This window comes from Capra hircus, chromosome 28, assembly GCF_001704415.2.
Source record: "Capra hircus breed San Clemente chromosome 28, ASM170441v1, whole genome shotgun sequence".
Taxonomy (NCBI): domain Eukaryota; kingdom Metazoa; phylum Chordata; class Mammalia; order Artiodactyla; family Bovidae; genus Capra; species Capra hircus.
In genome coordinates, this window is record NC_030835.1 from 38,196,207 (window position 1) to 38,209,112 (window position 12,906).

The 12,906-nt window shown below is 47.6% G+C and overlaps 1 protein-coding gene across 1 annotated transcript in view; it reads right to left on the minus strand.

The window, feature by feature from the left end:
- SLC35F3 (solute carrier family 35 member F3) overlaps positions 867 to 12,906 on the minus strand; it is a 127,859-nt gene continuing 115,819 nt past the window's right edge. The window contains exons 4-7 of the mRNA XM_018042637.1: positions 11,613 to 11,738; positions 8,871 to 9,063; positions 7,287 to 7,376; positions 867 to 2,351 (exon numbers count right to left, since the gene is read on the minus strand). Coding sequence (XP_017898126.1) covers positions 2,116 to 2,351; positions 7,287 to 7,376; positions 8,871 to 9,063; positions 11,613 to 11,738 — 645 coding nt within the window. The 3' untranslated portion in view covers positions 867 to 2,115. The remainder of the gene's footprint in view (positions 2,352 to 7,286; positions 7,377 to 8,870; positions 9,064 to 11,612; positions 11,739 to 12,906) is intronic.

Here is a 12,906-nt window from a genome sequence, read left to right on the forward strand (position 1 = left end):
TTGTTTTATTTTTTTTGCTGGAGGAGAGGTTTGTCCAGGTGCAGGCACTTCAGCAAAAGGTCTCAAGTCCAAGCCTGCCTCACGGTTCACATGCCCTCTTAGAGAACATGGCCTTCTGTGGCCGGAGGATGAGAGATGTAAGACCTCAGAGGCCCTGGCTGCAGCGGCCTGGAACAGTGATACACACATTACATCAAATTCCTTCTAGAGCCAGGCAGAAGTCAGGTGTGGGAGCAAAGCTGAAAAGACCAGGTCAATTTAGGGACTGAGGCTGCCACTCTGAGGCTCAAGTGCAAGGAAGCCGAGGGACTGGGTTGCACAGGACAGGGAGGCAGAAGCCATATCAGAGATGCACAAGGCGGAAGGCAGGTGCCCCAGGAGAGGGGCGGGTGGGGGAGGAGGATAGGAGGAAACCCTGCCTCGAGACATTTCCTTCCAGGGCTGGACCTTTGCCCTGCATTTCACTTTTGTGAAAGCAAAGTGTGTTAGTCATTCAGTTGTGTCTGACTCTTTGTGATCCCATGGACTCCAGCCCATCAGGCTCCTCTGTTCACGGAATTCTCCAGGCAAGAATAATGGAGTGGGCTGCCATGCCCTTCTCCAGGGGATCTTCCCAACCCAGGGATGGGACCCAGGTCTTCTGCATTGCAGGCAGATTTTTTTTACCGTCTGAGCCACAGGGAAGTTGTGAAAGCAACTCTGTCTGCATTAAGAACTTTCTTTCCTTGAAGTGGCAAGATGGCTTTCTGTGCCTTGAGGGTGCAGGAGGATGGGGCTTGCTGGGAGAAGAATATCAGGTGAGGAAGCCAGAAAGTCAGATCTACCTAGTGGGAAAGGAACAAAGTTGCCGCCAAGACAGCACAAAATGCTTCTTTTTTAAATAGTTTATTCATCTGTTTGGCCAAACAGGTAATGGAAACTGAGAATAATAATTTGCTAAAAAGTTTAGGTCATGAGTACTCCTTTCCCCTAGGAAACAAAAGACTCCATGGTTACAGAGTGCACCATTGGGTTATGACAACATTTCAAAATAAGGTTTCCATTTCGATATGTAACAATGTAAACTTCAAAAATAGTAAACTCTAACCCCCTCATCCCTCTTTACAGATCTATCACAGATAGAATTTTCTGGCAGACCTATAATGTGGAAGTAAACAGCCTGGTGCTTAAAAGTTTCATAAAAAGGTTTGCAGATTCAGTAAATAATTTTTCGGTCTTAGGAAGTAAAAGCAACCAGTGATTCATCTTCTGCGGACTCTGCCTCATATACACACCGTGACCTGCTTTCTGTGACACTGGTCATCAGCTTTGCCATTTTTGTACATACAGACATATATATAGTATTTTGTTTGTTTCTAAAGATTTCTACATCTAAATGATAAGACGGCGCCGGTGACTTATAATGTCACCTCGCTTCACATAGGTAAAGACAAAAGTTCTGTAGAAGGCACTGTAATTTCTCTTGCACGATCTTACACAGACATGTGAGGGCAAGCCAGCTGGGGCTGACTTAACTTCCCCTTTCTGTTACCCAGCTTGGCCTGTCCTCCTCTAATCACCACCCCCAGGTTAGCCACAGTCGATGGTTTTCCAAGTCCATTTTCCTTTTCTGCTCCAGCTCTTCACATCCCATCTACCCACCCATCCAGAAATCCATTTATCCCAGTTAACTTAGAGTGATCTTTTGGTTCATTGAAATCCCTTAAAATTAAGAGTGCAGCTCTGGTATAAAACAAAATATGACCTACCATCGCTGAGAAATAATCACAGTGTGCAATGTAATTTTCAGTTACAAAGATTTGAAACATCTGCCCTGCCATGTCGAGAACACCTGTCATCTCAAGCAATCTAGGCAATCATTTTAAGCTGCTTTACATTCATGTAAAAAGAGCGGAGAGGTTCTTCTTTTCTCTCCCGTATTGAATCAGTACCCTTGAGTGAAAGATCTGATGTGAAAAAAGTGCAAGCAAGTTGGACATGCCAATAAATACCGTATAACTTACCGCAGATTACCAAAACTGTACAGGTATGTACACCTCACTGAGGTTCCCCCTGCCAGGAAGAGATTCCGAACCCCCCTCGTGAGCGGTTGCCGCAGAGTCCTAGGGCAGATGGTCAGCGGGCGAAGGAGGGCCGGGCCCTTCTGCTCTTGCTCTGAAGCCCCAAGCCCAGGTCCGCTCCACCCTCAGCCGCCTCCTCCTTCTTCCTCACTTTGAGGCGAGTGAGCAGCTTAATCAACCAGACGTCCCACTCCTCAGGCAGGAGGAGGAGGAGGAAGCCCAGGCCGATGATGATGATGGCAATTACCCGGACGCTGTTGAAAACGATCTTACTGGTGTAGTGATCAACCACTGCAGGAGACAGAGAACGGAAGTTACCCAGGGGCCGACAGGCCTGGGCAATCAGGAGGTGGGGGACCCCCGCCAGGCCAGGGCCTGGGGCAGCCCTTTCTGCAGGGTGGACGCTGTGCTCCCTTGACCAGGCAGGCAGAGCTGCCTCCAGCAAACCCCCCTTAGCTTTAGAAACGCTGGCTGGTGGAAGGCCTTGCACCATGTTTCACTTTCCCAAACTGACTTGACCTGGCACCTTAGTTTGGACATCGATTTGGCTGAGAGACAAAACAAAACCCAAGGGGCACTTAGAGACGTGTGTGTGCTCAGTTGCTCAGTTGCTCAGCGTGTCTGACTCTTTGCCGCCCCCTGGACTGTAACTGTCCAAGCTCCTCTATCCATGGAATCCTCCAGGCAAGAATGCTGGAGTGGATTGCCACTTCCTACTCCAGGGGATCTTCCTGACCCAGGGATCTAACCCGTGTTTCTTGCATCCCCTGCATTGGCAGGCGGGTTTTTTTTTTTTTTACCACTAATGCTACCTGGGAAGCCCTGTATATATACTGGTTGGTCAAAAAGTTCATTCGGGTTTCTCACACGCTATCCTGGAAAAACCCCAGTGAACTTTCAGCCAATCCAGTACATACCAAAATTGATTGTGGCCACCTCTGGGGTGCCAGGACAATTAAAATGTTACTGCCTTCTTTCTATTCTTGGTGCTTTTCACATCTTAAAAAGATTTTATTCATTTTTATATTTCTGGCTGCACCCCACGGCATGTGGGATCCCAGCTCCCCAACCAGGGATCAAACCCGTGGCCCCTGCACTGGAAGTGCAGAGTCTTAACCACTGGATGGCCGGGGAGGTCCCATAGTTTTATGTTCTAAAGACCAAACTCAACCTGGTTCTTTGAAAGTAATAGATACAAACCTTTACTCCACTCCAGGGTATTATTAGCATGAGGCTCTAATGCCACCTATGTCATCGCTGATTATGAACATTTATTAAAGGCCAGAAGCTCATTTCTGACCGATGAGGTGAGGGAACAAAATGAGAACAGGATTCACATCAGTTAATAAAATCTGGATCATCATTCTTTTCATAACTAAAGATCAAAAGTGTTTCAAAGTTGGTTTTCTTTTCCTTTTTCTGCTTTATTTTTCTCTTTTCTTAACTAAATCTAACAAAGCAAATTTGGAGGCAGACCTCCACATAAAATGGTTGTCTGAGGAGGCCTTACAAATAGCTGAGAAAAGAAGAGAAGTGAAAGGCAAAGGAAGAAAGGAAAGATATACCCATTTGAATGTAGAGTTCCAAGGAGAGATAAGAAAGCCTTCCTTAGCATATTTCCAATGCAATTTTTGCATATTTTCCAATGCAAATAAATCGATGAAAACAATAGAATGGGAAACACTAGAGATCTTGTCAAGAAAATTAGAGATACCAAGGGAACCTTTCATGCAAAGATGGGCACAATAAAAGACAGAAATGGTAAGGACCTAACAGAAGCAGAAGATATTACAAAGAGGTGGCAAGAATACACAGAAGAACTGTACAAAAAAGATTTTAATGACCAGATAACCACGATGGTGTGATCATTCACCTAGAGCCAGATATCCTGGAATGCAAAATCAAGTGAGCCTTAGGAAGCATCACTATGAACAAAGTAGTGGAGGTGATGGAATTCCAGCTGAACTATTTCAAATCCTGAAAGATGATGCTGTGAAAATGCTGCACTCGATATGCCAGCAAATTTGGAAACTCAGCAGTGGCCACAGGACTGGAAAAAGTCAGTTTTCATTGCAATCCCGAAGAAAGGCAATGCCAAAGAATGCTCAAACTACCGCACAATTGCACTCATCTCACTTGCTTTATTGACTACGCTGAAGCCTTTGACTGTGTGGATCACTGTTGTGGAAAATTCTTAAAGAGAAGGGAATACCAGACTAGCTTACCTGCCTCCTGAGAAACCTATATGCAGGTCAAGAAGCAACAGTTAGAACCAGACATGGAACAACAGACTGGTTGCAAATTGAGAAAGGAGTACGTCAAGGCTATATACTGTCACCCTGCTTATTTAACTTATATGCTGAGTACATCATGCAAAATGCTGGGCTGGATGAAGCACAAGCTTTAATCAGCATTGCTGGGAGAAATATCAATAATCTCAGACATGCCAAGGATACCACCCTTATGGCAGAAAGCAAAGAGCCTCTTGATGAAAGTGAAAGAAGAGAGTGAAAAAAGCTGGCTTAAAACTCAGCATTCAAAAAACTAAGATCATGGCATCTGGTCCCATCACCTCATGGCAAATAGGTGGGGAAACAATGGAAACAGAGAGTTTATTTTCTTGGGCTCCAAAATCACTGCAGATGGTGACTGCAGCCATGAAATAAAAAGACACTTGCTCCATGACAACCTAGGAGTTCTGACCAACCTAGACAGCATATTAAAAAGCAGAGACATTACTTTGCTGACAGAGGTCCATCTAGTCAAAGCTATCATTTTTCCAGTAGTCATGAATGGATGTGAATCCATAAAGAAAGCTGAGCATAAAGAAGAATTGATGCTTTTGAACTGTTGTGTTGGAGAAGGCTCTTAAGAGTCCCTTGGACTGCAAGGAGATCCAACCAGTCCATTCTGAAGGAGATCAGTCCTGAATATTCATTGGAAGGACTGATGCTGAAGCTGAAACTCCAATACTTTGGCCATCTGATGCAAAGAACTGACTCCTTAGAAAAGACCCTGATGCTGGGAAAGATTGAAGGCAGGAAGAGAAGGAGACAACAGAGGATGAGATGATTGGATGGCATCACCAACTCAATGGACATGAGTTTGAGTGAACTCCGGGAGTTGGTGATGGACAGGGAGGCCTGGCGTGCTGCAGTCCATGGGGTCGCAAAGAGCTGGACACGACTGAGCGACTGAACTGAACTGAACTCCACACAAGGGAGTATCAGATTGCTTTTCTGAAAAACTCAGTTTGTGAAAGCGTTTCTTCTGACTTGCATGCGCAGCTTTTGAAGCCTGCGTGCTCTTCCTCCCTCTGCGCCCCCTACCCGCCTCGTCTGCCCCACGAGGGGGCTGCTCTGTCATCCCCCTTCCTGTTCCTCCAGTCCTCTTGCCCCATCCCCTTCTTCCTGCACTTCTCGCCTCCATCCAGAGGCTGGGCAGAGAGGTAAAAGGCAAACCTGAGAAAAACATTTTGTTAGCAGTTCTTTTGTGGAATTAAAGCACCTCTTTTATCTCCCTCAAATTCAGAAACACTTTAGTTTTTAATACCGGCAGATCCGGCACAACAGCCTGTTAATTTACAAATGAAAGAAAGTGAAAGTGTTAGTTGCTCAGTCATGTCCGACTCCTTGCGACCCCATGGACTGAAGCTCACTAGGCTCCTCTGTCTATAGAATTCTCCAGGCAAGAATACTGGAGTGAGTTGTCATTTCCTCCTCCAGAGGATCTTCCTGACCCAGGATCTTCCAAACCCAGGTCTCCTGCATGGCAGGTGGATTCTTTACAGTGAACCATCAGAGCCAGTCAGCCAGTCCCGTGAGCTATGCTAGAGAGAGTGTCAGAAAGCCCAGCAAGGACTCTGCTCTGACAGGTCAGAGAACCACCGACTCTGCTCCTCCTTCCCTGGAGAACTGACTGTCATTGCTTCCTCTGATACACTGCTGACCTTCTTACATGGCAGAGGCTTCTGATTAACCTCTCACACACTGGCTGTATGATACAGTTCAAGTAGCTTCTATACAAGGGTCACCTGGAATACGCCTCCCTGAAACAAGACTGCTCTGTGACTATAAAGACAACACTAAGATGCAGTGGGGGTATGTTGATGAGTTATTTTTCTGAAGCCTGTGGTGTGTGGACACAGACAGGCTGGACCACTGTTCTACCAGCTCTCCAGCTGTTTAGGGGCTTCCTGCCTTTGGAAGTTCTGCTTCATAAATCATTTCATGTGGTCCTCCTATGAACCAAGGTGATGACTCAGGGACAACCTTCATTTTTAGGGGATAAGTAAGGGCCCACAGAGGTTATGAGAGGGGACTGGTCACCCTCCCTCTGGGCAGGTGCCGGGCCCAAGGAGTCTAGGACCAGGGTAAGACATATATAGACCGTGTGGAATGCAACGCAAGGAAGACCTCTGGAAGTTGACTGTGGTCTTACCTATGCTTCCAGGCTTATTTTCACCAGACTGAACAGGATATGGGGTTGCCATTCCCTGGGAGCCTAGTCCTCTAATGACCCAGAAGTGGGCAGGTCAGGAGATGGCTTTGGCAGGAGCTGTGCCAAGGTCACGGGGGTGAGTGCTCTGGGAAGTGACTCACAAACAGATTCTACAGGGAGGTTGGGTATAACTCAGGGAGATTCTGGGAGGAAAACCCAAAGTTCATAGCAGCAGGAGCCAGGAAAGGGAAGGAGGTGAGGGGCAGCTGATGGCACGCTTTAGAAGAACCGACTGAGTGTGCTGGTGAGTCCCCAGTGAAGAACAGAGTGGGGTCCTGAGCAGCTGGCTCTCTTCTGGGACTCCGGGAGCAATGTCGGCACTTCTCTAGTTGTGGACATGTCTCTATCTCATGCCTGCCTTATCCTGAGCTGACATTCTCTTCTAGAAAGCTCCTTATGAAAACTAAAAAGCTTTTTTCTGCTACCTATTCGTCTCTACTTATTAATAATATTAACGATATTCATCTCTGATCTCCACGCTGGCTCAAATAAAGATGATTTTAGACTTTCTGTACCTTGGTGTTATATGTGAAAATCAACCCATTCTGAAGAAAATATTGCATGTATCACAAACATCAACATTTTACCCAAGTGGTTTCTTTCTGTACAGGAGGTTAAACCTGTACACTGTACCAGGCAAGCAAGAATATATGTGAGTATGTGCGTGCACGTGTGTGCTTGCATGTGTGTGTTTACAAACAGATACAGAGAGCCACAGAAGTTTACCTGCATTCACAGGTACGCTGAGGACGATTCCAAGAGACATCAGAGTTGGATATGTAACAGCAATTCCAAAATTTAATACAATATTGAATGCTGAAATAAAGAATAAAAAGATCGGTGTTATGCATGACCAGCTCTGACTTTCCATCCTTTCTGGCCTATCCAACCCCAGCTTCTCTGAGGAGGCTGGAGTCTGGGGGTTTTGCTCTTTATTCTGACTCAGGGGACTTGGGTTCCTGCAAGCGCTCCAGGACTGGGGATTAAGGCCAAACATCCTGATTACTTACGTCTCCTCTCTTCCCTGAGCTCTGAAGAAGAAGAAAGAAATTTTAAAAAGCTAAGTGAGAAGGCACTAGAAAAGAGGATGGGACTATCCTACTTATCTGCCTAACTTTGCTTTTTTCTGCTGCTGGCAGTGATTCTGGGACGACTATGATCAGGAGCTTTGGGATGCACATTTTAGATAGAAATGGGTGAGGCTCCTCCTTGGATGCTTCCCTGCCGAGGACCAGCCTTGCAGCAACTGCTCGTGATGAGGATGGTGATGATAATGAAGCAATGCTGATGATGGCACTAATAGTGATAATGTTTACTGACATCATCAGGCAGTGTTCTAAGAGCTCTGTGTGGATCGTTAACCAACTCTAAGCTTGTACTGCTTGCTGCACGACAGGCCAATAATTGAAAGGTCAGTTTCTGGGGCAAGGAATAACAGCTTTATTCATAAAGCTGCCAAACTGAGAAGATCGTGAGTTCACGTCCCAAAGAACCATCCAATCTGGGTTAGAATTCAGGCTCCTTTTATACTAAAAGGGGAGAGAGTAGAGTCAAACACTTCCTGGTTCCCATCAGTCTCCAGAGAGGATGTGTTAATTTCTTCCTCTCTACAGTCATTCACAAGCAGGTCTAGTCAGGTTATTTCCTGTGAGCTAAACAAAAGTATTTTCGCTTAATGCACATTACTTGGGGAGCATTATGTATAATTTAAGCTTGTAGGCATCATCCTTTTAGTGATAAACTTGTAATAGAATACAAAAGTTTCTTCCCTATTATAGTATTAATCTACCAATTTCTAACCAGCCCTATATTCAATGGAAGGACTGACGCTGAAGCTGAAGCCAATACTTTGGCCACCAGATGTGGAGAACCAACTTATTGGAAAAGACCCTGATTCTGGGAAGGATGGAGGGCAGGAGAAGAGGGGGGTGACAGGATGAGATGGTTGGATGGCATCACTGGCTCAATGGACATGAGTTTGCACAAACTCGGGGAGATAGTGAAGGACAGGGAAGCCTGGCATGCTGCAGTCCATGGGGTCGCAAAGAGTTGGACATGTCAGCCCTAGAAGTAATGTACTATTATTACCCTTGGCCACTAGATCACTGTTCAGAGCAGCAGACCGTAGTCCTGGAATTAGAGCTAGTGTCATCATCACAAAGGCTTCCTTCGTGCGACACAATGACCTAGAAAACCATGGAGAACTTAGGGCTAATAATAGGCTTGGTTTTCTCCTTCAGGGCATGGGTTTCCGGATCCCACTGTCAGTCCCTGCTTTCTGGGGATTCTGGCAGGGTAGTCGCCACTTACTCAATAAGAGGACTGAAAATCCACAAAGGTTTCCCCATGGAATGTCATCAAAAGAGCTCCAGTATTCCACTTTGGTAAAGTAGAGGATGACAGGAATACAGGTGATGAAGAGGATGTTAAACACACCCAGAATGGAAAGAAATAAGGCGGCTTCTCCAAACTTAGCACTGCCCAGGAGGAGCTTGAACAGGACCTGCCGGAGAGAGCAGAGGAGGAGGGTTGACAGTTCGCCTTGGACTCCAACTTGCCACGGAGAAGTGAGTGCACTTGGTAAGCTGGGGCTGGACCACGGGGCCGACAGCCATGTGATGGTAAATTCCACCTCACGTGGCCTTCAGTGAAGGGCAGTAGGGTTCCTCCATGCTCAGTAATGTGGCGATGGAGGGTTACTCCTCAGGTACACAGAGAGCATTTTCAGGAATCATGGGTTTTCATACCACGCTCGAATCCTCTGTGTTGTATATATGACACCACATCGCAGCCTCATGGCATTGAAGATGAGAAAGCCACTTAAATTAGAAGTATCTGCCATGATTGCATGGGCTTGCAAGTGGTGCTAGTGGTAAAGAACCCGCCTGCCATACAGGAGACCTAAGAGACCAGGGTTTGATCCCCAGGCTGGGAAGATCCCCTGGAGGAGGGCATGACAACCCACTCCAGTATTCATGCCTGGAAAATCCCATGGACGTAGCCTGGAGGGCTACGGTCCATAGGGTTGCAAAGAGTCAGACTTGATTGACGCAAGCCACAATTACACTTTCCTTTCGGGAATCTCTAACATTCATCCCTGAACAGTTTGAAAACCACTGTCCCACCCCACAAAAAGGGATCTGGCTACAAAGACATTTCCTGTAAACCAAATGGAGAGGTTTTACAACACTCACAGCTTACCTCTGCTCCAGTCCACCACCCACATTCCAGACATGGCATGGGGTTTCAGTGGAACACTCCCGATGGATTTCTTGCCCCTGTGTGTACACATCTCAGATGCATGAAAAGCCAGGAAAGGGACAAAGGTGGCTGGAGAAGGCGGGAAGCTGAGCTCCCAGGGGAAGCAGGCCCCGTCCAGCCTCCAAGTTTACTACATTGTTCACAGTTACAGAACTGATGGTCCAGTGTCAGCCTCTGCTCTGCTCCTCCTTCTTCCTCTTGCAGTCATTTCACACCTCTTTGGGGTATCTCTGGACATTTCTGGGCAGGAAGCATGCAAAGGGAAATGAAGTCAAGTCCTTTTACCCTTCTGCCCACCAGCCTGTCTGGATAAAGATCAGCCAGTGGAGGAGTTGGAAATGTAAGTCTAAATCAGAATATTTGTATTCGTGGTGGATGGAGTATCTATCCACTCTGCTTCCCATTAGCATGCAGCTCATTAAAGAGAGCAGAGTATTTAAGTATTTTCTGTATTTGGGCAGTGGCTCTGGAGTCACGAATGGGGCTAGACTATCACATCCTCTGGGTGAGATGTATTCCTCATGGGCTGTGTTTCTCTGAGGGCAAAGGGCAGGGAGCTGATGAAGGATAAGAAGGTACAGTTGGGATTTCCCTGGTGGTCCAGTGGTTAAGACTCCGAGCTTCCAATGCAGGGGGGGTACAAGTTCGATCCCTGGTCAGGAACTAAGATATCACAAGCCTCAGGCCAAGGCGAAAAAAAAAAAAGGTATAGTCAATTCATTTTACAAACGCATAAATGTGTTCCTCCCCATGCTGGAAAAGTTCCTTTTCTTAGAACTTTCTACAGTCGTTTATTTTCTCTGTCTGACTATCTGTATCCACAAAGGGCCGTTAAGACTCAAAGCTAAAATGTAATTTTTCATTGAATCTTCCAGGTCAGTTTCCCAACATGGAGACCAGAAAATATTTGCATTCTTGACTAAGGATCTGAAGAGAAGGGGAGGCAAAGCGGGAGAGCAGTTGAGAAGTGTGATGGAGCAGAGAGGGTGAGAGATAAGTGTGGGGGAAATAATTGTCTTCTCGAGACATGCAGTTGGCACACACACACCTCCAATGGTTCCCAGCATTTTGTCAAAAATATTTTATAATTCCATATGATAGTAATTGTGCTTTTATTTATTCAGTCTAAAGCAATACTTGAAACGCACATGGATTCATGTTGAGTCCTGGTGGCCTCAAAAACCATGTGATAAAAGACTTCAAAGCTGCAGGAGATATTCCAATTTTCATTTCCAATCTGACGGGAAATTATCTGACCAAACACAGAAGCAGGCAGTTAGGGCCCCTGATCCTTCTCTGTGCAGGGGTGCTAAGTCTCCTCAGACCTGTCAGACTTTTTGTGACCCCATGGAATGTAGCCCACCAAGCTCCTCTGTCCATGGGATAAGGCAAGAATACTGGAGTGGGTTGCTACCCCCTCCTCCAGGGGATCTTCCCCACCCAGGGATCGAACCCACATCTCTCATCTCTCCTGCACTGGCAGGCTGGTTCTTTATTACTAGCATCACCCGGGAAGCCCAGTTCTCCCTTGTCGGGCCAAACAAGGAAGTCACTCACTGGATTCAGTCGATCCACCTATCCTTCCACCCCTTTTATCCCAAATGCTGCAAATGTATGGCCGTCGATGGAAAGGTCTGGGAAGCCAGAGCCAAGAGCTGCTGCACGTCTCTGGCACCGTCAGGCTTGCTGTGCCCGGTGCTCATCTTCAAGCACCAGCTTCATCCAAGGCTCCCTCAGAGCACCGAGCCGGCCAGGCCAGGAGAGCCCAGAGGGCCCGCTCCCCGCGCCTACCTTGTAGAGGGCGGACATGGATGCCGAGCCCACCACCAGGGCTATGCCGATGACGGAGTGGCTGTGGAAGCCATCCGCGTAGGTCATCATCACGATCCCAGCGATGGCGAGGATGGCGGCCACGATCTGGGCGGAAGGAAGACACTGCGGTCAGAGCAGCGGCGGGGAATCGGAGGCGCCCCCACGTGCCAGCAGGGGGAGGCATGTCTGCGAGGGTGCCGGGGAGGGCGGCGGGGCCCCCGTTCAGTCCTTCGGAGACCACGCAAAGGCTGCTCTCCTGTCTCAATGTTTGTCCCTGCTCGGAAGGGGGCACTCGGCAAAGCCTGGCGTGACCCGAGGACCGGAAATGGTTCACGGCAAGGAGCAGAGGCGTGACTCGGCGTCATGTCGGGGGAGGCCCGGCCATGCGACTCCTGGGGCCGCCGGAGGGGGTGGTCACAGTCGCAACGACAGGTTCTTCGGTCATGACTATGGCCTGTTCATGACCCCTCTTAGTTCCTTCCCAACTTTCCGGGGGTGCCTCTCAGGGTCCTGCTTTTATGTACTTCACATCTCAACACAGTGACCACGACCACGGATCGTGGCCCCCTTTTACACACACACCAGCAGTAGAACCTTCTGGACGGGCATGCGTCACTGGCCCATCAGGGCTACATACAGTGCCTTAACCCTGGCCCTGCAGTTCCTTTCCCCAGCTACTGGAGGGCCCCCCACTCCAGCCGCCCCTCCCCCACCCCGCCCTCCCGCTCCCACCCCCGCCCCGCCCCCAGCCCTGTTCTCCTCCAAACCCCTCAGCTGGAATCTTTACACATTCCTGCAGTGCAAAGTCAAATCGTCAGACTGCACAGGAGAGAAACTTACTTGGGATAACATTTCCTAAAGGAGGAATGCTTTAGCACTGGGTAAGCACCCGTTCTAACCGGAGGTGGTCCTGGAGCGACTTAAAGGTCGCTGGGCGGCAAGTGGGAGGGGCTGCTTGGAGGCAGGACAAACGTGGGCGGAGCAAGTTCTGACAACTGGATTTACTGGAGTTCTCTCTCTCTTACAGACTGTTCAAATGACCTCTGCTCTCTGCAAAAATATCGGGTGGCTAACATTTACTGAGTGATCAGGGGATAAGTGTTTTCTGTGTACTTTCTCATTTAATCCTCAGACTAGGTAGATATTTCAGTTTATTTCATTTTATAGACATGGGCACTTAATCTCAGTAACTTGCTGAAAGTCATAGAGCTGGGATACGCATTTCAGGTTTAAGTGCAAAGTCAGTGTTTCTATATATAACTAGAAAGTAGGA